The 23,826-nt window shown below is 36.5% G+C and overlaps 1 protein-coding gene and 1 long non-coding RNA gene across 5 annotated transcripts in view; one reads left to right on the forward strand and one right to left on the reverse strand.

The window, feature by feature from the left end:
- Positions 1–22,643, forward strand: part of ATP2B1 (ATPase plasma membrane Ca2+ transporting 1) — a 65,461-nt gene extending 42,818 nt beyond the window's left edge. Inside the window, exons 10-22 of one of the 2 annotated variants that reach the window (XM_026058432.1) lie at positions 511–753; positions 3,199–3,440; positions 6,309–6,546; positions 7,520–7,699; positions 7,782–7,869; positions 8,192–8,298; positions 11,346–11,537; positions 11,739–11,952; positions 12,070–12,281; positions 14,258–14,365; positions 16,310–16,492; positions 16,728–16,886; positions 21,184–22,643. In XM_026058432.1, coding sequence (XP_025914217.1) covers positions 511–753; positions 3,199–3,440; positions 6,309–6,546; positions 7,520–7,699; positions 7,782–7,869; positions 8,192–8,298; positions 11,346–11,537; positions 11,739–11,952; positions 12,070–12,281; positions 14,258–14,365; positions 16,310–16,492; positions 16,728–16,886; positions 21,184–21,495 — 2,478 coding nt within the window. In that variant the 3' untranslated portion in view covers positions 21,496–22,643. The remainder of the gene's footprint in view (positions 1–510; positions 754–3,198; positions 3,441–6,308; positions 6,547–7,519; positions 7,700–7,781; positions 7,870–8,191; positions 8,299–11,345; positions 11,538–11,738; positions 11,953–12,069; positions 12,282–14,257; positions 14,366–16,309; positions 16,493–16,727; positions 16,887–21,183) is intronic. The other variant, XM_026058431.1, reaches the window with a different exon arrangement.
- LOC112962366 overlaps positions 1–23,826 on the reverse strand; it is a 60,244-nt gene that overhangs the window by 10,966 nt on the left and 25,452 nt on the right. Inside the window, exon 4 of one of the 3 annotated variants that reach the window (XR_003252279.1) lies at positions 16,911–17,177. The exons of the other annotated variants lie outside the window; for them this stretch is intronic. This is a non-coding gene — a long non-coding RNA (uncharacterized LOC112962366). Of the gene's footprint in view, positions 1–16,910; positions 17,178–23,826 lie in introns of those variants that run through there. 3 annotated transcript variants of the gene reach the window in all.

Below are 23,826 nucleotides of genomic sequence, written 5' to 3' on the forward strand. Positions count from 1 at the left end.
CTGTAGCATCTTTGAAATATATATCATGTGATGCTCTAGTAAGTCTGTGGTATAGCTTATTTGGCCTTTTCTTGTAAGAGGAAAGAACAATGGACTTCAGACAACAAATGGAATTTTTGCCATTCAAGTGAGTTCCATCTCACTTGTTAGAGATGTTTTAACATTGTATCTGGTAAAGCTCAATCTGTGCCTCCGCTCCACTTCTACAGAATATCAGAAACTACTTCCTCATAATAGTCTGAGTAAATTAATAGTTTCAGTTTGATTGACATGCAGATGTGGGAGATTAAGACTGTATCTGGGGACTTTGTTCAAAATGCAGGTTCTTGTGACATGATAGACTTGGAGAAATCCTTACAGAATAGGGTACAAATTTTTACTCTGTAAGATGCTAGATAACTTAAACGCTATGTGTATGCTGAAACTGCAGTCTAAAACTTGACGCCCTAAACGAGAATTTCTGAAACATGAACTAAGTCACGACTGGTTGTTGACCTTTTATCTTTTTAGAAAATGATGAAAGATAATAACTTGGTGAGACATCTGGATGCATGTGAAACAATGGGTAATGCAACAGCTATTTGCTCAGATAAAACTGGAACATTGACCATGAACAGAATGACAGTGGTCCAAGCCTACATCAATGAGAAACATTATAAAAAAATTCCAGAACCAGAAGCTATTCCAGAGAAAACTATGGCTTATCTCGTGACTGGAATTTCTGTTAACTGTGCTTATACTTCCAAAATTCTGGTAAGTGGATTTCCTCATTTTAATGAAGGCATCTAAATATGTTCCTCAAAATATCCAAATTGTCTGGTGGTCACATGATAGGCAGTTGCTAAGTTTGTGTGTGGCAAAAAGCTGTGCAAGACTTTTTGCATCTGCTGCAAATTACTCAACAGTTTATTTGGAACTAAACTTAAAATTGGCTTATATATAATTGTTTTGATTTGGTGATTCAAAGATGATCTCAGGAAGCTAACTTTCTTATAAAAAGGTAAATTCATAGTTGTGTCTAAATTTGTTTTATAGGGAGGGGCTACTTGGTCAGCATCTTAGTTCAGTTTGGGTGCTGCTTCAATGTAGAATTGTGAGAGTAGTGTAATGTTGCCTAGAATGTAATGAGAAACTGCAAGTGCAGATAGTGACTTTGGATTTTTATTCCAGATAATATTTCCATGAGTCTGTAGATTATAGAATTCTAACACATTTGCTCATAACTTACTGAGCCTTCCAAAATATTTTGAAATAAATAGAATGTACTGTGTTATGTATTATAAATACTGGCCTCCTTAATGCTGTATTTGGCTCTTCGCTAATCCCTTTGGCTGATTTATGAACAACACCTTAATTTCCCTTTTGCGTGTATCATATTTTCTGCAACTCGAAACATAGTTTCCTTGCTATTCCAAGATGTTGCATAACTTGAATTGTTTAAGGCAGTAAAAATAATTAGGTTTTAGCTTTCTTTTTCTAAAAAAAAACCAAAAAAACACTTCAAGAGTCAGTAGAGCCTTCTTCTGTGAACGCTTTCTACAGGAATAGCAGTAAAAACAGCAGTCTGAAAGCTGCTTTTCTTCAACCAGAAAAGATGGTATCTCTGCAAGAATTTTGTCAAGACAGCTGTAGTTGAGAGGGCACATAAAGATCACAAGTACCTATTTCTCAAACTAGACTGAAATACTAATGAGTTGGACTGAAATTTCTCACATGCTATCCTTTCAAAACAGCCTCTTATAAAGAAAAAACATAGCTGCATACAAACTGACCGGGTCCCCTACTATTACAATTTTAATCAAATTATATCCAATGCAGTGTGGTCTAAGTTAGTCTGTTTTACAGAACTGCACAATTGCTGTGGTTGTCAGGGACCCCTGGAGATCATCTAGTCCTAGTCAAAGCAGGGTCAGCTACAGCAGGTTGCTCCAGACCATGTCCAGTTGGGTTTTGAATATCTCCATGGATGGAGACTACAACCTCTCTAGGGGACCTGGTCCAGCATTCAACCACTCTTAACAGAGAAAACCTTTTCTAGTCTTAAATGGAATTTCATGTATTTCAATTTCTGCTCATTGCCTATTGTCCTTTCACTGGACAACATGACATGGCAGGCCATGAGAAGAGTCTGGCTCAGTCTTCTTTACACCATCCCATCGGGTATTTATGCACATTGATAAGATCCCCCCGAGCCTTTTTTTTTTTTTTCCCTCCCAGTCCCATCTTTCTCAGCCTCTCCATGTATGAGAGATGCTCCAGTCCCTTCATCATCTTTGTGGCCCTTTCCTGGGCTTACTCCAGTATGTCTGTCTGTCTTGTACTGGGGAGACCAGAACTGGGTACTTCATGTTTTAAAGGTTTGAATATTCAGTACAGCCAAATGTGTAGTTTGCAGCACAGTTGACTGCCTTAGCCTTAATGTAGTTGTGATCTAGATACTTGAAGGGATGTCAGGCTGAATAAGCGCTTCTGCCATTTTTGCCACAAACTGCAATGTTACAGCTACAAAAGCTCAGAAATATATTTAGAAAAATACTGAGACATATATACTGCTAGTAAGTGCATGTTCCACATTACTGAAACAAGAACTAGTTCTGGTATTGGCTTCTAACAGCTTGGAAAATGGAAAGACTTCAGAAAAAAAGTCAAATAGGCCATGGCCTGGAAAACAGAACTTGTAGTGAGACTTCAGAAGCTTAAAGACTTGTTTTATTCAATGGAAGGCTAACAGGTGATGTGGTCATGGTCTAAATCATTAAGGAAGGACTATTACAGGAGAGGATGCCTTAATTTAGCAGAAATAAAGTCATTTAGTATGCTTAATTTTCTCAAACTTATCCATGCTTTTGAATTGCAAACTTACTGAAGGATCTGTTACATTCAAGTGATTCAGTTAGATATCTCAAGCAATGGAAAATGCCTTTTAGAAAGGTCATTTTGGGATTTGATACAAACTTAATGGGCGATTTTGAGTCTGTGACAAAGGGATTGTAAGCCTAAACAGGTGCAAAAGGTGCTTTTAAAAGCCAGCAGTATGACTTTGGCTCATGACTCATGGGAATTTACAGATTAATCATTGCAAAAGTGAAACTTCCCCATCCTAGAACTAAGCTTTGACTTCCACATTTTCTGGATGCTTTACTTCAGTGTTTGATAAGTTTACCTCCCAACCAACAAAGATTCTTGTTCTTCTTACAGCCTCCTGAAAAAGAAGGTGGACTGCCACGTCATGTTGGAAATAAAACTGAATGTGCCTTGCTGGGGTTGCTCTTGGATTTAAAACGTGATTATCAGGATGTAAGAAATGAGATACCAGAAGAGGATTTGTACAAAGTATACACCTTCAACTCTGTTAGAAAATCTATGAGTACTGTGTTAAAAAACTCTGATGGCAGTTTCCGGATATTCAGTAAAGGTGCCTCTGAGATAGTTCTTAAAAAGTAAGAACAACTACTATCGTACTCTGGCACTTTAACTTGCTTTAAATGTTGTGGTAGCTGAGGAGACTGTGCTAAACAAACGAACAAACAAAGCCTTCGATAATGATATAAAGTTTTTGCCCCATTCACAACAAGTGCACCAGTCCCAATACCTTTTTGGTAGCTGGAAGCTCCCTGGTTTGTCTCCCTCAATGGTTCCACTTTCTGCAGTAAGGTGGGCAAGTAGCATTTGAATTGTTTTCATTCAGTGCTCCCCCACGCCTCCAAAAACAATCAAAGAAAACCCTTAAAGCAAAAGTATAGCAGGTCTTGATTCCCTGTACTGTTTTGATACAGTGAAGTATCTGTGAATAGCCCTATTCTCTAGCCAAACTACTTCAGCTTTAGGTGTGGTTGGTCAAAATGCTAACCCATCTTCCAGTGAATTCTGAACCAGCTGATATGGTTAAACTCCAGGAAGGGCTTATACCTTTGAATAGTGAGTATGAACACAGATTATTTTCAGCTTAAAAAGATAGTGCAAGTCAGTGTCCAACTTCATCATTGTAATAGGGCATTGAACTTGACCAACTGAGAAACTTTTTTTTTTTTAATGTGAGAAAGTAAGTTGTTTCCTTATAAATCTGCCCATCTATAGAGGGTTTATTAGAGATATTACATTATAGGGGAGAGATCTGTCCCAGCAGTCCAGACCTTTAGGTGTTAAGATGGCTTTGGCAGCTTCTAACCAGGTGAAGAGAGAAATCATACATGCATGCATCTATGTTTTCTAGGCACGGTGGCTGTACGCAGTCTGTTTTCAGTCCAATAGTCAGACTATTTCTAGTCTGAGTAGCACTCAGGTAATGGTCATCACTTCAATGTACCTTTTGCTTGCTAATAGCTGCAGAGAACACTGTCTAAGGAAGCACTGATACACTTAAGATGAAATCTTATTCTCCTTCTCCCATCAATTTAGTGTCACCAGCAAAAAGTCAACCTTTCAAGGACTCTTGTTCTTTCTAATGCAGAACTTAGATTTAGGTGTGAATTTTTCCATAGCTAAATTTCAAGTGAAGTCTCATCAGTGAATAAATATGCCTATATTTGCAGTAATTCTACTGTTAAAAGTATTTTGTATATGATTTTCTTGCTGAGCAATTAAAAACTGTACAAGATACTAGAACTCATTCAGCCTGGACTCATGTGGTCCATTTGTCTTGACAATTGAGATAGGAAAATAAATTAAATAATAAGGGCACCTGGGAAAGAACAAGAAAACCTAGAAGAATTTGGATGCTATTGGAATAGTTGAAATTCTACAACTACTTAAAAACATGTACCAACTAGGAAAAACATCTTAGCATCATAAGCCATTTTCTTTACCCACAACCTATTCAATGTTTGAAATTAATCTCAGAGCTTGTAACCTGATTTGTCAACTGGGCTACCCATTCTTTATCAGCACATGTATGACTTTATTCTTGAGCACTGAAAGCATATGCATTGCTAATAACGGTAAACTTACAGTAAGTGCTGCAACATTTTTTTTAAACAGAAGAGATTCTTCCCTTTGACTTATCTTCAAGTTTCAAGTCAAATATTTGAAGCAAGTTTCAATTAAATCTTTACATAAAGCTTATTGGCTTCCATTTAGTCATCTCAGAGTGCTTTGAATTCATCGTGAGCCCTATAATTGGAGGTAATATGGGATATCCTGAGTGGGTGCTGGCTGATATTTGAACAGATGACCTGAATCAGGAAATTAGGATAGACTTCAAATTTCAGTTATGATGAAAATTCTGAACTTTTAATTAAGGGCCTGCTTCATCTTCATTTCCTGGATGAAGTGGGAACTTTTAATATGCTATTGCACCTGAGAATTCAAACCCTTGAACTAGATACTTAAATTTAATAGCAGTTGTCTAGCAGATCTGCAAGATCTGAGCATGATAGTTTAAATCGTACTGTATGGCTGAGTATCTTTTTCAGTGCCATAATAATAGTATTTTTAAAGTAAATGCTGTTTTTTACGGAAGAACTTTGCTAAGGACACAGATGGACAAAACAAAATTCTTTGTTCAAAATACCTGGCAGTGCCGTACTTATGGCACCAATATTGATACAGCATATATGCTTTCTGTGAAAGCAGTGGTATCTATGATATGAAAAAACATACAACAATAAGAGCATGTACTGGAATGCTAGAGTAGAGTCTTGAATTTAGTTTCTTATAAAACTGTTTAAAATCAGATTAAGTATTTGTTTTTCTTTTAATGCTTCATATTAAGAACTTTATGCCAAAATGCTCTCTGAAGTTATAAAGTCTAGACTTTTTTTTGTGCAAACTACTACTTTAAGGATAGCATTGGTTCATCATAGTACCAGAGATTGCTTTCAGTACTTACAGCTGTAAGCTGTAAGTACTGTAAGCACTGCACTTCATGTGCTAGGAAACATGCTGTTCTTCTGAGATTTGTACAACTGTTAACAAGGTGGGATTATTTTGTTGAAATGGAAACTAAGTTGACTAACTCAACCAGCACAGATGTTAAAATCTGTTTACAGGCAATAGAGAAATGGATACTTCTGGGAGGTGAGTAACATTTGTCTCCTAAATTCATTGGGCATTTTTTTCATCCTAGGATGACCCACCCACTCAGTTAATGTTCTACAGCTGGAGTGTTTTGCCATTAGGAAGTGATTAAGTGCATATGCAGAAGATTACCTTAGAACTGCTGTTACTGGCTTTTTTGGGGGAGAGTGCAGTGAAAATGAAGTTTGTGAAAACTTACTGGGGTTGACTAATAATCTGTTTTCCACAACAAGTTTGAACTCCAGGTTAGAAAAAAAAAAAATCTGGTAACTACTTGAACCTTGTTTTTTCAGGTGCTTCAAAATACTGAGTGCTAATGGAGAACCAAAGGCATTCAGACCTAGGGACCGTGATGATATTGTAAAAACTGTAATAGAGCCTATGGCTTCTGAAGGACTCAGAACCATCTGTCTAGCATTCAGAGACTTTCCAGCAGGGGAACCTGAGCCAGAATGGGACAATGAAAATGATATTGTTACTGGTCTGACATGCATTGCTGTTGTTGGGATTGAAGATCCTGTGAGACCTGAGGTAGGGTTACTGACTAAACTGCAGTGATATTGTTAAGCAGATTTTGATTCATGTTTTTAGTCATATAGAGAATGCAAGAAACTGAATTGCTGTTGTAAGTCTAAAGCATAATTAATGAAAATCTAATTTCTTGTTGGGGGGGGGAAAGTTAATGGAGCTATAAAAGCAGATTAAAACTTCTTAATGTCACTTATGCTGGGTTACTGAAGCTCTGTACAAACTAATGACTTAAGACGCTTACTAAGCAGCATCTTGAGTAGATGGAACAGCTTGGTTTTTTACCACTAGAAATATTAAGACCATTGCTGAGGATAATATTAGCCATTTTACTTGTTGACAGCTCTTCGTGGGGAGTGCTAGAGAGAAGGGATTGTCACCTGAGAACTGAGGGAAGGAACTTGGCCTGTAGTTGAGGTCTTTGGAGGGCAGTATTTCTTAAGAATAGTGAAAGTTTTTATGCTGCATGTAGGTCAGACTCCAATCTAACCCACGTTAGCATGACTTCACACTAAAAGTCAGAGGCTAAAAACTATGGCTCACACTCCTCTTCTTATTTCACATTATCATAAAATGAGAAGCCAGTACTTAATGGTGTAAATGTAAAACACCTTTGAATATTGTAGCCTAATGTATGATGAGGGTTCTTGCAGGTGTGTAATACTTTCTAGCACTGCAGTATTTGAAAAATGACTCTTCATTAAAACAAAAAGGGGGGGGGGAGGGAAGGGGATGGGAAGGAAAAACAACAACAAACTTGCCAGAATACCAGTTTGTGGGTTTTCAGGAGAAGGATTAAGGTAAGCTACTTAACTCTTATTTCAACATAAATACTGTTAGTTATAGAACACTTGAAGAAAAAATATATATATATCTTGGTTTGAGCCAAAGGCTTTTCTTTCATTGACATGTCTAGATTTATTCAGCTAATGTGTAGTCTGTAAGCCTAGGATTTTTATTTTATTTTTGCATATAGGTACCCGATGCAATAAAAAAATGTCAGCGTGCAGGCATAACTGTACGTATGGTCACTGGTGATAACATTAATACCGCTCGTGCTATTGCATTAAAATGTGGTATTCTGAATCCTGGTGAAGACTTTCTGTGTTTAGAAGGCAAAGACTTTAACAGGAGAATACGCAATGAAAAAGGAGAGGTAAGTGTATTGACAAAGTAGAACAGAAGATATTTTATTCAGGCTCCTAACTGCAAGATATAACCATTGCTGGTTTTTGCAGATAGAACAAGAGCGAATAGATAAAATTTGGCCAAAGCTTCGTGTTCTTGCAAGATCATCTCCTACTGACAAACACACACTAGTAAAAGGTAAATATCCTCTTTCAAAAACCTAAAACTGTTGTTTTTTCTCCCTCAAAACTAATTATATAAAATATCCATCCTTATTGGGCCTTCTAGGTCAAGTTCTGCTCCTAGAAGATATCCAGGATCATTAGCAATGGGAAATGTCCATGAGGGAGTTGTCACTTGCCAACTGATTTTTACTACTTAGTTCAAGTTGGTTTCATTTCTCATCTGTTGTGATTTCTTGGTGACTCCGAAGATGATGAAACTGGGTTTTTCTCTTAACTTTAATCTGTGCTGTGTTGTCAATATTGAACTATAACACTGAGATGTTATTTTATTTTAGGTATAATTGACAGCACGATCTTTGAACAGAGGCAAGTTGTAGCAGTGACTGGTGATGGTACCAATGATGGTCCAGCACTGAAGAAGGCAGATGTTGGATTTGCTATGGTATGACTCTTTCTAGTCTTCAGTATTTTAAGCCCTACTTTGCTAAAACAGATTATCAGATCACTTATAAGAAGACTGAACCTTACTTTTTTAGTAGCCTAATATAAAACTAAGTTAATATAATTGAGTGAACATTCCTCTCACTTCTCACTGCTCTTTTTCAGTCCTCAGTCTTCCAATTTAATCGTGTCTTTATTTGATGAAAAATGTGTTTGTGGCATTTGCCATTGAATAAAACTTAAAATCACAGATGCTCAATCAGTTGCAAATCAAAACCTTTTTTTAGAAAGGTTTGTTGCAAAGTGTAGCAACATTATACTGATACTGTAGTCTAAGATTTCAGAAATGAGATCTGCTCAACATATGGTAAAATGACTTTATATGATAAATAGCATACTGTGTTGACTTTCAGTAAGACTTACACACAAGACTTGCATGGGATGCATTTGTATTTGTCTGTCTTCCATTAAATGATGAGACAGGGAGGCTATCATTATAGAGACTACCAGTTGATGTTTAAAATGTTTTTGGAGGCTGTACTAAGGAACATCCCCAGTACAACTCTGAAACAAAGCATTTTATGACAGTTTAGGACTTCTGTTTGCCTGGATGGTTCCTTAGATTATTTGGCTTTCTCAAAATTCTCAAACAGCCTTTGAAACAATAGCCTAAGTTAGGTGTTAGACAGGGCCCATGGAAAATTAATGGCTAAGGATAGAACTGCACATCCTAGGTTTACCTTGTGTTAGTCATTACTGTGTTAAGCATTAATTTATTGCAAAATCCTGAGAAGTGTATAGCAATTATGGGAATTTTATTGTCACTTTGTGCTTTCTGGCCTGACCTGAAGGAATGGGGGGGGGGGGGGGCGGACAAAACTTCAATTCCCTTTCAGATAACAACTGTTTTTTAATAAGACACAAATATTTTAATAATAAACATTTCTCCTAGAGGCAAGACTTACTGCTTTTTTTGAGAAATATCTTTGCTTCGTTCTGTATTTGTTCTGCAGACAAGATCATCTTCTACTTCAAAAATTTTCAGCTAGCATTTGGCAAACAGCAGCTATAAAGCAAGTTTCTTACAAAATCTGATCACTTTCAACATCTGGTTTGTAAACCAGACTGAGAAGTTTTTACTCAAATCTGGTTTAAAATCTATATGTCTATGAAAGTAAAGGAAAAACTAGCAATACTGGATTCCCATGGTATGCAGATTCCTAGAATAAGCGATAGTAAGTGCCTGGCATGCTTGTACTTGAAACAGATTGGTCCTATCAATTAAAGCAAACAGTTTTAAAGTGTTAATACTAGATGGAGACATGCCTTAAGTATGTAGGCTTTGGTTTTCTTCTATTTCTTTTCATGCACTTAAGATATATTTCTTGAATTTCCTCCTGCCTCAAGATTCCTCCTCAGCCTTAAGATGAGAAGGTAACAGTTTGCCAGCAGGTCACTTTTGTCTTTTAAGACTTTTTAGTAAGCTTTTTTTTTTTTTTTTTAAGATAGAAACAAAGGTCACACTCTTCCTAGAATGCATACAGATGTGCTGACTCTGATGCTTATCTTGGAGGAAAAAAATGAGGGAAGGAAGAGCTTTCGTGCCATTCTTGGGGGGCTTTTTTTTTTCAAAAGCATAACTTACAAATTTGATAGCTACACATGAAATGTTCTCTGGGCTGTAACAGTCTTGTTATAATGAATGCCTGTTTTCTGCTATTGAACAGCTGTTGTAGTTGGCACTGTCAGAGGATATTTATTTTCATTTTCCAGAACATAGGTGCTTCCTGCAGATGCCATCTATGTTGGTCCGTGTAAGAAGCTCATTTCTTTAACTGCTTATCTAATTATCACTTAAAATAAACAGCATATAGTAGATGGTATAAAGACACCTTTAAGTTGTACACATAGCTGTGCAGATGACTCGTTCTCTTAGCAAAATAATCAAGAATAAAGATCATTAAATTTGTTTTGAAGTTAAATATTTTGCTTACAGTATTTCAAAAAGCTATCCTAGAGAAGTGCGTATTAGACATAACACAGAACTTAAACTGTTTAGATACTGTAGGAGGCTACAAGTGCTTAAAACTTAACAATGGCGTGCATAGTCTACTGTTTAATGTCAAAGCTTTTCTGCAAGAAGTGTTCGGAAATGTGTATCACATCTTGCTCTACTGCTGGAATCCACATAGCAGACTGCTTAGGCATGGACTAAACAGCAGTACTGCACCATCTGGTGTTCGTTGCCTTGAACAAGTTCGGTAACTTTTCTTTGGGAGAGCTCATATGCTGTCTTTATATTGTCTGCCTGCTTTTATTACTGCTACTTTCTTTAAAGGATATAAAACTTCATTTTACTTCTCAACCTTGATCCTTGGAGATTTAAAAATTATTTCAAAAAGATGAACCTCAGAAATAGCCACCTGTAGAGCTAGATTTTTACAGGGAATCTAAAATGTTTTATAACCTATTTATAACTAGTATTTCCCTTCAGAATTCTGCTAACCCATATCTATTAACAAGCCAAAAAATTGTTACCACTTGAGCTGCCTTCTTTTCTCTAAATTTTGAACTTGGTGCTGTGGGCTTTTTAAACCATATTATCTTGGTATATGTTGATTCTTCAAATAAAACTAAGAGGAGGCAAGCTCAGAATTTTTTTTTCTTTTTTTACTCTCCCCTCCTCCCCAACATTAACTGGATTATAACTTTGCTTTATTGTGCTCAAAATATTGTATAGTATTTTGATCTACTTGATGCCAAATGAAGTTCTTCAGCTTGTTTATATTTTGTGGTGTGAGCCTCATTGCCTACTGTTCTTTTACATTTTAAAAATCCAGCGGACTTGCCACACTGGTTGCAAGGCTGACAGCAGTCTTTCAATATTGTATTTGATTTATCAGTCTGGATTTAAAATTTGCAACTAGCAAGGTGCTATATATCCTTTTGTAGCAAGGAACAGTCAGGTAGTCAACATAATAGCTTCTACTATGTAAGTCAGTGCATCCTGTTATATTTCATAGTGTGTTTTTTTTCTTTTTCTACCAGGGTATTGCTGGAACAGATGTAGCTAAAGAAGCTTCTGATATTATCCTTACAGATGACAACTTTACAAGTATTGTTAAAGCAGTTATGTGGGGACGAAACGTATATGACAGTATCTCCAAATTTCTTCAGTTCCAGCTTACTGTCAACGTAGTAGCAGTAATTGTTGCTTTCACGGGAGCATGCATAACACAAGTACGTACTGGTGGTGGATTGTTTCAGCTAGTAAAGGTTGAAAATGCCTTCACTGTTTAACTCTTGAATTCAAGCTTTCAGTTGAATACTAGCCCAAAGAACATAATGCTCCTCAAAACATGTCCATGTTGTTTAATAGATGCCTTTAACAGCTGCAATTTGTTCGCTTATATTGGATGGTTTCTGTATCTATCTTTATAGGATTCTCCACTTAAAGCTGTGCAGATGCTGTGGGTAAATCTCATAATGGATACATTAGCTTCTCTTGCCCTGGCAACAGAGCCACCCACTGAAGCTCTCTTGTTGCGAAAGCCTTACGGTAGAAACAAACCTTTGATTTCTCGTACCATGATGAAGAATATTTTGGGTCATGCATTCTACCAACTCGTAGTGGTCTTTACACTCCTGTTTGCTGGTAAGAATACTGAAGCTTTACAAAGTTCTGATGATAACTTTATAGAGATGTCTGTTCTGTCTGTGTGTGTATAAAGTCTTATCAGTTAAGCTGCTAATAAATGTCTCTTATATACAGGTGAGAAAATTTTTGATATCGATAGTGGAAGAAATGCACCTCTCCATGCTCCTCCTTCAGAGCATTATACTATTGTATTTAATACATTTGTGATGATGCAGCTTTTTAATGAAATTAATGCCCGAAAAATTCATGGTGAAAGAAATGTTTTCGAAGGAATCTTTAACAATGCAATCTTCTGTACTATTGTTCTGGGGACATTTGTTGTGCAGGTAAGTAACTGAAGGCTTTGGGGCAGGGTGGGGGGAGGAGGCAGACAGAGGAATGTGCTTCACATGCTGCTGTACTTGCTTACCTTCAGAATACTAACCAACTAGTGCCAGGTGCTTCATTTCTGTAATGAGAAAAATCTTCAGTGTCAAACACTAGAAATCACTTGGAAGTGCTGCTTGATAGGGCTTTCTGGTAAGGCCTCGTTGCAAAACACTAGAATTGAGGTGTAGGAACACTTGTATTACCTTTAGAATTCTCTAGTCCCTCAGTTTGATCTCAGTGTTCTAGTCTTACTACAGAGTGTAATGAAGTTGTATATTCCTCCATAGTCAGGACTCCTGCCCATAATATCTGCCTGTTCATCTGAACAAAAGCCAATTTTAAACAGAACTGTAGAAAACTCGCACTGCATAACTTCTCTCATCTCCTTAATTAACGGGACTACAAACATGAATCAAATTTTAGAAACTCAAGCTCAAGTATCGATTTTGTCTTTCTCTTTCGGAAGTCAATGTTATCTATGTAGATGCTGCTGCCTTAATTCTTACTTTGTTCTGAATAACCACTGGTATCTAGGGACCATCTACTTTTGTATATAGGAAGATTTGTAAGAGCTAGTTATTTAACTCAGTATTTATTAACAAGATGAATTACCTGAAATTGATCAATTTAACATATTGAGGTTTACAAATACCAAGTCAAAGCTACATCTAAAGAAAACAGTTTATATGAGGTAGCTTTACCTTCTAACTGGCCTTAATGTTTAATTTATCATTAAAAGTGCAATGAAATAACCAACAAATTAGTATATTGCATTTTTTACAGAACTTTTTTTCCCATTTTGACTTAAAAGTTATTCTGGATTTATGAAGACATATCCCAACCTTAAGCCTCTTAAACTTTGGAATTCCATAAAGTTGACCAAGGTCATAACAGTTCAAGCAATGCAGATGTATACACCTTTGCTTCATGTAAAGTTAGTTCACTTTCTTATTCTCCCAGTTTTAGTTTGCTTTAGACTACACTCTCAAAGCTACTTTTATTTTTAGGGTTGCATATATAGCAGGCTGTTATTGTGCAACAAAACCAAATATGTGGAAATTGCTCCTGACTGCAACTGGGTTCACATTGACTGAATACCTTTCCAACTAACTCATTCTTGAGTTGTCTTAAGTAAAGTGATTTATTCTGTTTTAACAAAATAACAGATATTTTGGGGCTTTCCAGCTCATAGGTGTCCTACTTAATAATGATCAATATTGTCTCCTTTTCATACTTGCCCTGCTACTTGAATTGTTGATTCTTCAGGGCACAGACTTTCATGCATATAATTCCTGTGCAGTGGGATACCTTGCTCCTCAGGGCCTGTACAGCTTCTTGTAATAAATAAGGTATTAAGAGCTTATTTAATTTACCTTTTGAGATTTCTTTTTCCCCCAAAGTCTTGCCATGTAAGTAGTCATGAGCATGACATCTACAGTGTTGCATTTAACACTGACAGAATGTATATTAATGGTCTTTTGGACTATTTCAGAAATGTTTATCTCTTGTGGAGCTAAGATTTGTTAACAGTAGAAGTTTATTACTTAATTTGGTTCCAAGATGGGCATTTGTATGATAACTAATCACTGTAAATTTGTAGTATCAATTACATGCTGTAAATGTCAAATGAAGGAAAAAACTGTAAGCATGAAGAATGGTGGTCGGCAGGTTTTTCTGAACATAACATTTGAAGAATAACTAAACTATTTAATGGTTCTTGAAATACCGAAAAGCAAGAGAATATTGTTTAGGTTAAAAAGTAGCTTGAACTGCTGAGACAGTAGGAAGGTATGCTTAATAAGATGGAAAGTTGCATGAATTTTAATGTAGAATTCTGTCTATAGTGATGTTGAAGCATGAAGGAATTTTTTTGGTAAAAGGTCACAGATTCATAACTTCTGTTGTATGTTGACAATGATGCTCCTCTTCACAGATAATTATTGTGCAATTTGGTGGGAAACCTTTTAGTTGCTCAGAACTCTCGATTGAACAGTGGCTGTGGTCCATCTTCCTGGGCATGGGAACACTACTCTGGGGCCAGGTAAACCAGTTTTTTTCAAAATGCCAAATATTTACTTGCCTTGGTATGTTTGTTTTTTCCACATAATGTGCTTTACCAGTTCTCAAAACCCCTCTTCTTTCAGGTGGACCATATGTATATACAGAGTTTAACAGTAAATACTGCTTAAAATTGTCTAGTTCAGTAAAGTCTTTTAGTTGGATATTCCCTACTCTGACTTGGTCGATTAGTTATATTTTGTAACTGGATACTGTGGCTGGATTATATTTAGTAACTTTTAACTAGAAGCAGCTGTAGTTACCTCTTAAATGTGAAATTGTATGTTTAGCCAGATAAATTCTAGAAGAACTTCTGTAAGAATACAGACGCAATTAAGATACTAATCTTTAAATATATTTAACTTAATGTTTTCCTTGAAAATCAGAATTGTTACACTTGGTAGTTTTTTTATTTTTATTTAAGCTTTCTGGAGTAGCAAGAAATGCAGCAAACTCAAAACAGTTTTTTTCCCTAATTTTCTTCACTTTCATAATTATGAAATAATTGGAAAGTTCTTCAACCATTAGGCAATTGTATTTAGAATTTTCATTACTATTGCATGTACAACAGTGCTCGTAAGCTGCAACCTTATTTACACAAAACTTTAGAGGTACCTAGTTTTCCATTATTTAATGGCATATTTGTCTAAACTTTTCATAGCACATGAAGAGATTTCCAATATTTCTTCCCTTCCCTTTCCTTCTCTTCCATCTTGCAAAGAAAGTTTCAGTTTTCAATATGAAACTGGCAGAGTAACTTCTAGTTGCAAATACACACATAGATGCATATTCTAACAGTCAGTATAAGCTTTTTAGGAGTAAGGTTCTCTGGAAAATAAATTATTTAAAGAAATCAAATAGAGTCATTCTGATGAGGTTTAAAGGTAGCCCAGAAGAGAATCAAGATGACTTCAAACACCTTTGACCCAAAGTGTCTTGCAAGGGTAAAGCTTCCCTGATGTAGTTCATGCTGCTTCACCATCTCATTAAGGTAGAAGAGCTTTTTGCTTTCTGAGAATAGTATAAACTTGGTTCTGATACTGGGATACTGATGACATATAAGCTTGGAGCATTCACAGTAGCAATTTCAGCCTAAAGGACAGTTTTTCTTGCTTTTGGAACAGTCCTTTTTCCTCTGCAGCTGCTGAAACAGCCTTCTAGGTTTGTGAGGCACAAGGAAAGCAGGCTTGGAAACTGAACTGGATCTGCTAGATGGAACATATCAGAAGATGACTCCCCTTAACTACATAGTTCACCAGAATAGCACTGAAGGTGGAGATGAAAAGGAAAGCTGGAATGACCATATAGCTTTGTTTAGTTTGGGCTAGATGAATGAATATCCAGCAAGTAGCAAATCAATGGTTTGGGATAATGGTTCTGGAAGCATTGCTCATCTTGCAAATGGATTGATATTTTCCAGATGACAAAAGAATGCGTGTCCATCCTGTATTTCTGAATTAGCTGTGGCTACTTCTAATGAAATGCTGTAGTTCTCAATTAAGGGACAGCTCACGCTTATCAAACTGAAGCTCTTGAAAGTTCTTTAGTAAGTATCTAGTAGCACTACTAGATACAGGCACAATCTACAGAATTATGGCTCTTTTAGCTTTAGCACTGCTCCTTCCTAGTATAGTCAAGTAATTCTACAGTGGAATTTTGTGTACCTAGCAAGTATGAAGTCTTGTTATTTAGGTTTGTAATCCAAATTTAACTTCACACTACTGTTGACATGGTAAGGAAATTCCCAGCTTTGCAGCTATTTGGCTGAAGTGATTGCTCTATGTTAATGCACTCATCCCATTTTTATCATTTGTCTTTCAACTTTGCTAATCATGAACAGGATATTTTGTTAAGCCTGAAGTCTGGTATTCTATTTATTTTTTTTAAGTTTAAAAAAATCCTGATTCCTATTTTCATTCACTGTTAGTTGATTTCAACAATTCCAACCAGCCGTCTGAAATTCCTTAAAGAAGCTGGTCATGGAACACAAAAGGAAGAGATTCCTGAAGAAGAATTAGCGGAAGACGTAGAGGAGATTGATCATGCTGAGAGAGAATTACGTCGTGGTCAGATCTTATGGTTTAGGGGCCTGAACAGGATACAAACTCAGGTATGGTCTTGGAAAAGGTAGGACGCAGTGGATGTTCTGAGGGAAATCTTTTCCCCTCCATCCCCAATCCTTTGACTAAGATGGCAGTTCTTAGATGGTGTGACTGAGACTTGCAAAAGGGGGTATGGATGGATGTATATTCCCTCAGGGTCCTCTGTTTTCTTCAGCTCTAAATGCAACTCTTGCCTGTGTTCTATAAAAAGTGCCTTTTTTCTTTACTTTTTGTGTGTTATAGATGGGATGGTCCTTTCTCTTGTTCTCTCTCTCTCTTGCTGAGCAAGCTGTCACAATCTCTGATTCCTTGCAGATGGATGTAGTGAATGCTTTCCAGAGTGGAAGTACCATTCAGGGGGCTCTAAGGCGGCAACCCTCCATCGCCAGCCAGCACCATGATGTAACAAATATTTCTACCCCTACACATGTAGTGTTTTCCTCTACTACTGCTTCTACTACTGTGGGGTGTGAGTGTGTGTTCCTAAAGTGCATGAAATTAACATTTCCTAATTCACATACCTAACGTTTCTCATTTTCTCCTTAGTATTTAAAAATCATCGTTCAGGCTTTTCATAAAGCTTTGACACAAAGTGGAGTCCTCAAGACTTTTTTTCTTAGAGGGCTGAGAACAGGTGGAACAGTTGCAACAAAAGGCTTTAATATGAAAGCTGTGAGCCTGCGCATCCTGTGCCTTCATCCATTCATGTGCAGAGGGATGTTTAAGAGAAAAACAGGAAAACTGTTGTAAATTTTCGAGTATATGCCTCTTAGGGTGACTTATGTTAAATAAATGAATACTTGATAATCATGGAACTAGACCAACAAAAGTAGGTGTCTTGCACTACAGCACACGATACTTTAAAAGGTAAAACAAGTAGGTGGAAAAACAAATGATATTTTAAAAAATGAATGTATTTAGGACATGGAGCACTAAATGCATTTTCTTTGTAGCCCATAAGGAACTTCTGAATCTCTGCCTTTGGATTTCTTTTACTAAATAACACAACTTTCTCAACATCAGGATTCAGGTGGCGAATCAAGGCTTCTTAAATGTGTACAAGGCAGAAGAAACATATAATCAGCTAATATAAAAAGAAAAAAAGGCTTAAGCATTAAGTGGTAAAACTTTCATTCAAATTCGAATGATATTTTTTTCCTCTCTAGGTTCTTCTGGCAGCAGTTCATAAGCCATCAGTGAGAATGAAGTTTTTGTCTCACCTTAATTCTATCCTCTTTATATTGTGCTCTAAGTGGCATTTCAGTTTCAGCCTTCATTTCTTTAAAGGCTAGAGATTTAATTACTCATGTATGTAGGCTTAAGTTCTGGGATCTGAAGATGTAGAGCAGTTATAGATATTAACTGTCAGTATTCAACCATCGTTGAAATAATTTTCCATCCTAATTGCATTATATCCTAAACATTACGTGTTTAACCTCCTTCTCTAATGTCCTAGAGGCTGGTTAAATAATTTTTTTTAAAATAATTGTCCCTTGTGGGAAGACTGCTTGCTTTCTTTTTTTTTTTTTTTTCCTCTTTAAACTTTCAGATTGCTGGATGGATGAAGATCCTTAATTTCAGGAGCTGTCTTAAAGAAATGTCCTCTTCTGATAACTTCTTGGCTTGGCCAAAATTTCTGTGTGAGCTTGCACTAGCACCTATCTCTTGTACTTGTTCTCCACTGGCAAAAAAGATATTTCCCTATCTTGCAGTAGTATTGAGAAGCTCAGCTCACAAACTTGCATACCTCAAGAACACTAAATGAAAAGTAGATTTAACAGTAAGGATGTGCAGGATTGCATCTCCTACTTAAAATGCTAATGAGTAACCTGTATCCCTAAATATGCTCAAGAACATTAATTAAACATTCAAGATTGTCTAGAGAGCAACTTCATGCCATGCTGACATTTGAGCAGAATCTAAGGGGCACTGCAACATCTCGTTGCTTCAAATGACCAATGTAGATACAATGCTGTAATAGCGGGGATTTATTTTTTTGCTCCCCATTAAGAAGCACTACCTATCGCTACACCCTCCAGGAGAACAGCTTTTGATAACTAATACGTATTAATGAGAAGCAGATGTGTGACTTCATTGTGTCTCTCTTTCAGAGAACTGTTTCCAGGGAAATAGTTCAGATGTTCCTGTGAAGTGAGGTTGCAACTCTTAAGCAGCCATCTGGCTAGGAGTTTTTGGAGTGCTTACTGCATTCCTTGCTATTCTGGTACTAATTGAGGAAGGCGCGATGACAGTATAAATTACAGATAACAAATTGTCTTGTTTGCTCCTTACTTATGCAATTTATTTATAGTTACCTCTCTTGTCTGATTATCTTAGGAAGTTGAAAATAAAGCCTTCAAAACACTAACTTTTCCCCTTTCAAGTATAACTTAAAATGTTGATAGTCTGATTTCTGCCTTCATGGCTGGACTCCTTCAGAGTCTTGGGTTCATGTGAGTGTTCTGTGTCATGATCCAAACCATTTCTTTAGTATGCAGTTTGCATATGAATCAAGCCTTTATTGTGGATATGCTTATATTTCTATGATAATTACAGCTGTCCTGTTAAGCCAAAAATTATTCTCTGTTACTGCTCATGATATAACTTACCATCTGGAAGCAAGGGAAAACTAGTCTCATGAGCCAGTCGTATTTCATTTTACCACAGAAATCAGTGGCACAGTGGGAGAATCTCAGAGATGCAACATGACAAATAAAGGCATTGCAAACATTCAGTTTGGCACAATGTCACTGCTAATTTTCTTAGTAAGTGCCAAAACAGTTTATGCAATGTGCTGGACTTTAAAGCTCATGTAACTAAGTCAACTCCTTAAGAGCGTGCTCAGTTTTCTTGTGATGAGAATAGTAAAACATTAGTTGCTGTTGTAATCCTTATCTTTTCAAGCACATTAACACTATATTTCCTTTCCTCTCTGTATTGGTAGTTACAGTAGGACAACCCTCCTTATTTTAATGATTTCTGTTGTCAATGTGACTCAGCTATCTAGTTGTACTTTAAAAATACGGACTTGTGTAGCTTTTGAGCAAACTACTCTTGTTAAAGTGCTCTTGAAGGGGGAGGGGAATCCCCCACTATTTCTAGAGGTCAAAGAACACCATCAGAATCTAAGACGTACACAAGCACTGTTCATTATAAGAAACTTGGTAGTGGGTTGCTTTTGGGGGTGTCCTCCATTTACAGTGAGGGAGTTTGGTATATTTTAGCTCTTGAGGTCAGTGGTTCAGATCTGCTTGACCTTCCAGCTTCATTCCTTCACCTGGAAGTCCAGTCATATTTATTTACAAAGATCTCAGTGCATCCTGTATGAAAGTGCTACTCATGAGGTACTTCTCTCAGCTTGAAATAAATCACCTTGAATGTGCTAAAAATCTCTTTAAACTGGACTTACTGTTTTGTAACAGTAAGTTTTTTGTTTACTCTAGAATTTCCCCCCCACTTCTAATTATACAGCAGAAGAGCTTTTGGATTGGAACTATATACCTTCTTAAAGAATTATTCATGTTACTTAAAAGTTGAGTTTTCTAGAGATGTTGAGAATTGAACAGGATGGTACCAGAAGGGAAACTGTATTCTGATGAAAGTGCTGGACAGAGGGGTTATTGACTCTTAACTAACCTTGCTTGCTTTATATCAGTTCATGAATGAATCCTCAATACCTGTTGTTGGTCAGGGAACTGTGTGGGGCTTGGGAAGAGAAGGGGGATGTGAACAGGTGATTTTAGCCTTCAAACTGCAGTTTGAAAAGCTTAAACCAACATCAATGTGGACCTGCATTGTTCGCAAAGTAAAGTTGTGTTGCTTTTATTCTATATAACTTCATTTCAAAACATTTAGTTACAAATTCTGTAACTTTAGCTAGCTTTCTGATTTGAAAAAAATGTTATTTAAACAATGAAAAGATTTGAAATAATCTTCAAGCTAGGAAATTTGTCCATTAACTCATGTAAATTGAAAATTCAATTAAACTAAGCCTGATCATCTGTCATACTCTGTGCTAGTTTCTGCAAACTTGCAACCTGTCATGGCTACATCTGAAGTGTTACAGTACAATGTTCAATTTCCTGGTTCTGGTTTTAAACTTACAAATCATTATTCATTAAGAAACTTTCTCTAGTGTGGTAAATGGATATATACTCGAATATTTACAGCTGTTATAGCAGTATCCTTTTTTGCATGACACTTTGTCCAGTCATTGTGCCATTTGGCTTACACTTGCTTGGCTTTTTCATAGTCAGTTGACATCCTAATTCCTAGCATGAGAATTAGTAACCCTTTTATCCTCTAACTTATTTTCAGCCTTTTTCCCCCCTCAGTATTAAAAAAAAAAAAAAAAAAAAAAAAAAAATCACTGAAACTTGTTTAATTTGTGAACAAGTAGATTTAAAAAATGTTGGCCTCACTTTTGAAAAATGCTTAGCCCATGCTAAATAACTGAAGAATTTTAGTGCCATATCTGAATTTTTAGGCCCTTCAGCTTTTTGCAGTACTCTCTCCTACTGTGTAGACTGGCAGTGCTCTACTGAAATGCTCTTCATTTTTACAGTTATTGCAAGTTCCACTGCATCACATACAAATTCGATTCACTCATGTCTAGCTGTTTGTGGATTCAAACTCATAAGAACCATGTCATTACCAGTAAGCCTGCAGCATTTTAACAACCTTTTTTTGTTGTTTACAGATCCGAGTGGTGAATGCATTTCGTAGCTCCTTGTATGAGGGGTTAGAGAAACCTGAGACACGAAGTTCAATTCACAATTTTATGACGCATCCTGAGTTTAGAATAGAAGATTCCGAGCCTCATATTCCCCTTATTGATGATACTGATGCTGAAGATGATGCTCCAACAAAACGCAACTCTACTCCCCCACCCTCTCCCAATAAAAATAACAATGCGATTGACAGTGGAATTCACCTTACAACAGACATGAACAAGTCTGCTACCTCTTCATCCCCAGGGAGCCCGCTACATAGTTTGGAAACATCACTCTGATTGTAAGCTGAATGTTAACACACTAGCTGCATTGTAAAGAAATTGAAACTGGGTCTCTTCACACATTATGATGGACAAGATGATATTCTTGTCTTGGACTTCAACAGAAGACACACTTGTACGAATGTAGATTTATTTTTTTAAAAAAAGCTTTCTGCCAGACTGGAGGGTGCTTTTCTGGGGGTGGGAGTAATAATGAACTCTGACAGATAAACAGTAACTCAGCATAAGTGACCTGTGGATCATCTGTTGTACTTAAGAATGGTCCTGAACAGTGTGTTAGCAGAGCTTTAGTTTATCTTGATCCTTTTGTGAGGGGAAGGCTGGGAAGGGCAAGGAGGCCCTGGATCATTGAATTGATACTTTAATTTCTGCTGTTGGCTGTTAATAATTTGGATTATTTATGTTTATAAATGATACAGATCTGTTTACAAGGTTTGTAGATACTTTTTTGTTCCTGTTCATAGATGGGAAGCTTCCTTATAAATGATGCAGAGAAAAAAAAACAAAAAAAAAACAAAAAAAATAGTCCTTCAAATACTGCTGTATTTTCAGGAAAAGGGTGTTTCTATTGAAACTGTACTAAATTTTGCCTGCAATTTACCTTGTTAAATATTGTAGATAAATTGCTAATATTAATAGCCAAATAGATAACACTAATGCTTTGTAAAAACATGAGCAGTGGTGTTCTAATGAAGTTATGGCCTCTGTCCTAATTAGTTTCTTAAATACATTTACTACTTAATGGTTTTGAAACAACTGTTTAATTTTTAAAAAATTTTGAGAAACTTACTAAATAACTTTTGTTCAGAACTTAGTAGGATTGTTTAATGCAGGACATCAATATGTGATGGAACTTGCTTGAAATATTTCTGTTATCTCGGGCAAAATGGATTAAATCAAAATACATCAGAATCTTAGTCCTTTGTTTTTGTCTAAACATGTTAGTTTAGTGCTGTCTTGGTGAACTGTGAGTGGAACTGTGATTTTTTATTTTTTTTTTCTAATCTATAGAATCCTTCATGCAGCATGAGGGCTGTTGGCATTTTGAAAGGTTGTTAGTGGATAGCATACATGTTCTCCTTTTTGTTTTTGAAACTTGTTTGTAAACATGAATAAATCTGCCCTTTTGTTAAAAGAAAATTGCAGCAATGGTTTCTTACAGATTTTTTTTTTTCTTCAGCTCCTTCACTGGAAACACTGAAAAATGTTTTGTATTGCTGTTTAACTTTAAACTACAATTTCAAGATGGTAACAGCCCCATTAAAAATAGTACTTTGGGTAAATCAAATCATGGTGGCTGCCTCACAGAATGAACGTAAGCTAAGGTATCCAAAAGTCTTCACTGAGCCAAAACGATACTCCTCGTGAACAAATAGTTCTGGCTGCAATTTTGATTTTTGCTGTGAGTAGTGCCTAATGTATTTCCCTTACTTGGGTGGTAAGGAGTATAATAAGTTGACTAAGGTGAGGCCAGTGAAAGTATGTATGTGTATATACATATTTATACACTTTTTTCTTCAGTTGATCAATATTTCCATGTATCAAAAATGACCTGTTAGCAATTGACTGAAAAGCTATGGTCTGCCTCAACTATAATGTTAAAACAGCTAAGGATGGGACAGTACTTGATCTGGCAGTTCCCATTGTTTTCTAGATCTAGTACTGCTTAGAATAGAAGAACAGCCTGAGTTGCACTCTTCTACTGTCTCTGTATCCGTAAACATAGCAAGAGAATCTTTTGGAGAGTAAGGAGCACTATGGAGATTCTTTAAGTGGTCCTTTGAAGGAGTGCAGGAATGAAGTGGTAATAAGGGAGGGAGGACATAATACTAGAGCAAACTGTGGAAATGAGCAGGCTAGGAAGACAAGCTCAAGCATGTCTTCCCTTTGTGGTGGGATAAACACATGCTTTTGGGTTTGTCTGTTTACGGGTCATGTTCAATCTGTAGCACTGTATCCCACTGTCAACCACTCCTGAATTCAGTCTTCTACTGCACCTAACTAAATGCAATGAATTCTAGAAAGGGGTTTTGCACTTGACACTTCTTATACAGTAAGTTCCCCCATGTTTCTAGCATTTTGTTTAATTCAGAATTCTTACCTAGAGTGTGTGGGGGTAGGGGGAAATCTCTTTTTTTGTGAGCACTGTTTTTTTTTTCCTCCCTGCTTACTACAGAAGTTGCAGATAGGATTTGACTTAAAATGAGGATGGTTTCATTACTTACAAAAAGAACACTGCCACATGAGAAAGTTTTATGCATCAAAAACCTCATTTGGAAATAGACCTTAATTTTTCTGCTAGCTGTGATCATGACTGCTTTTTTTTTT

The sequence above is a fragment of the Apteryx rowi genome, unplaced genomic scaffold, assembly GCF_003343035.1.
Source record: "Apteryx rowi isolate R43461 unplaced genomic scaffold, aptRow1 scaffold_147, whole genome shotgun sequence".
NCBI classification, from domain to species: Eukaryota; Metazoa; Chordata; class Aves; order Apterygiformes; family Apterygidae; genus Apteryx; species Apteryx rowi.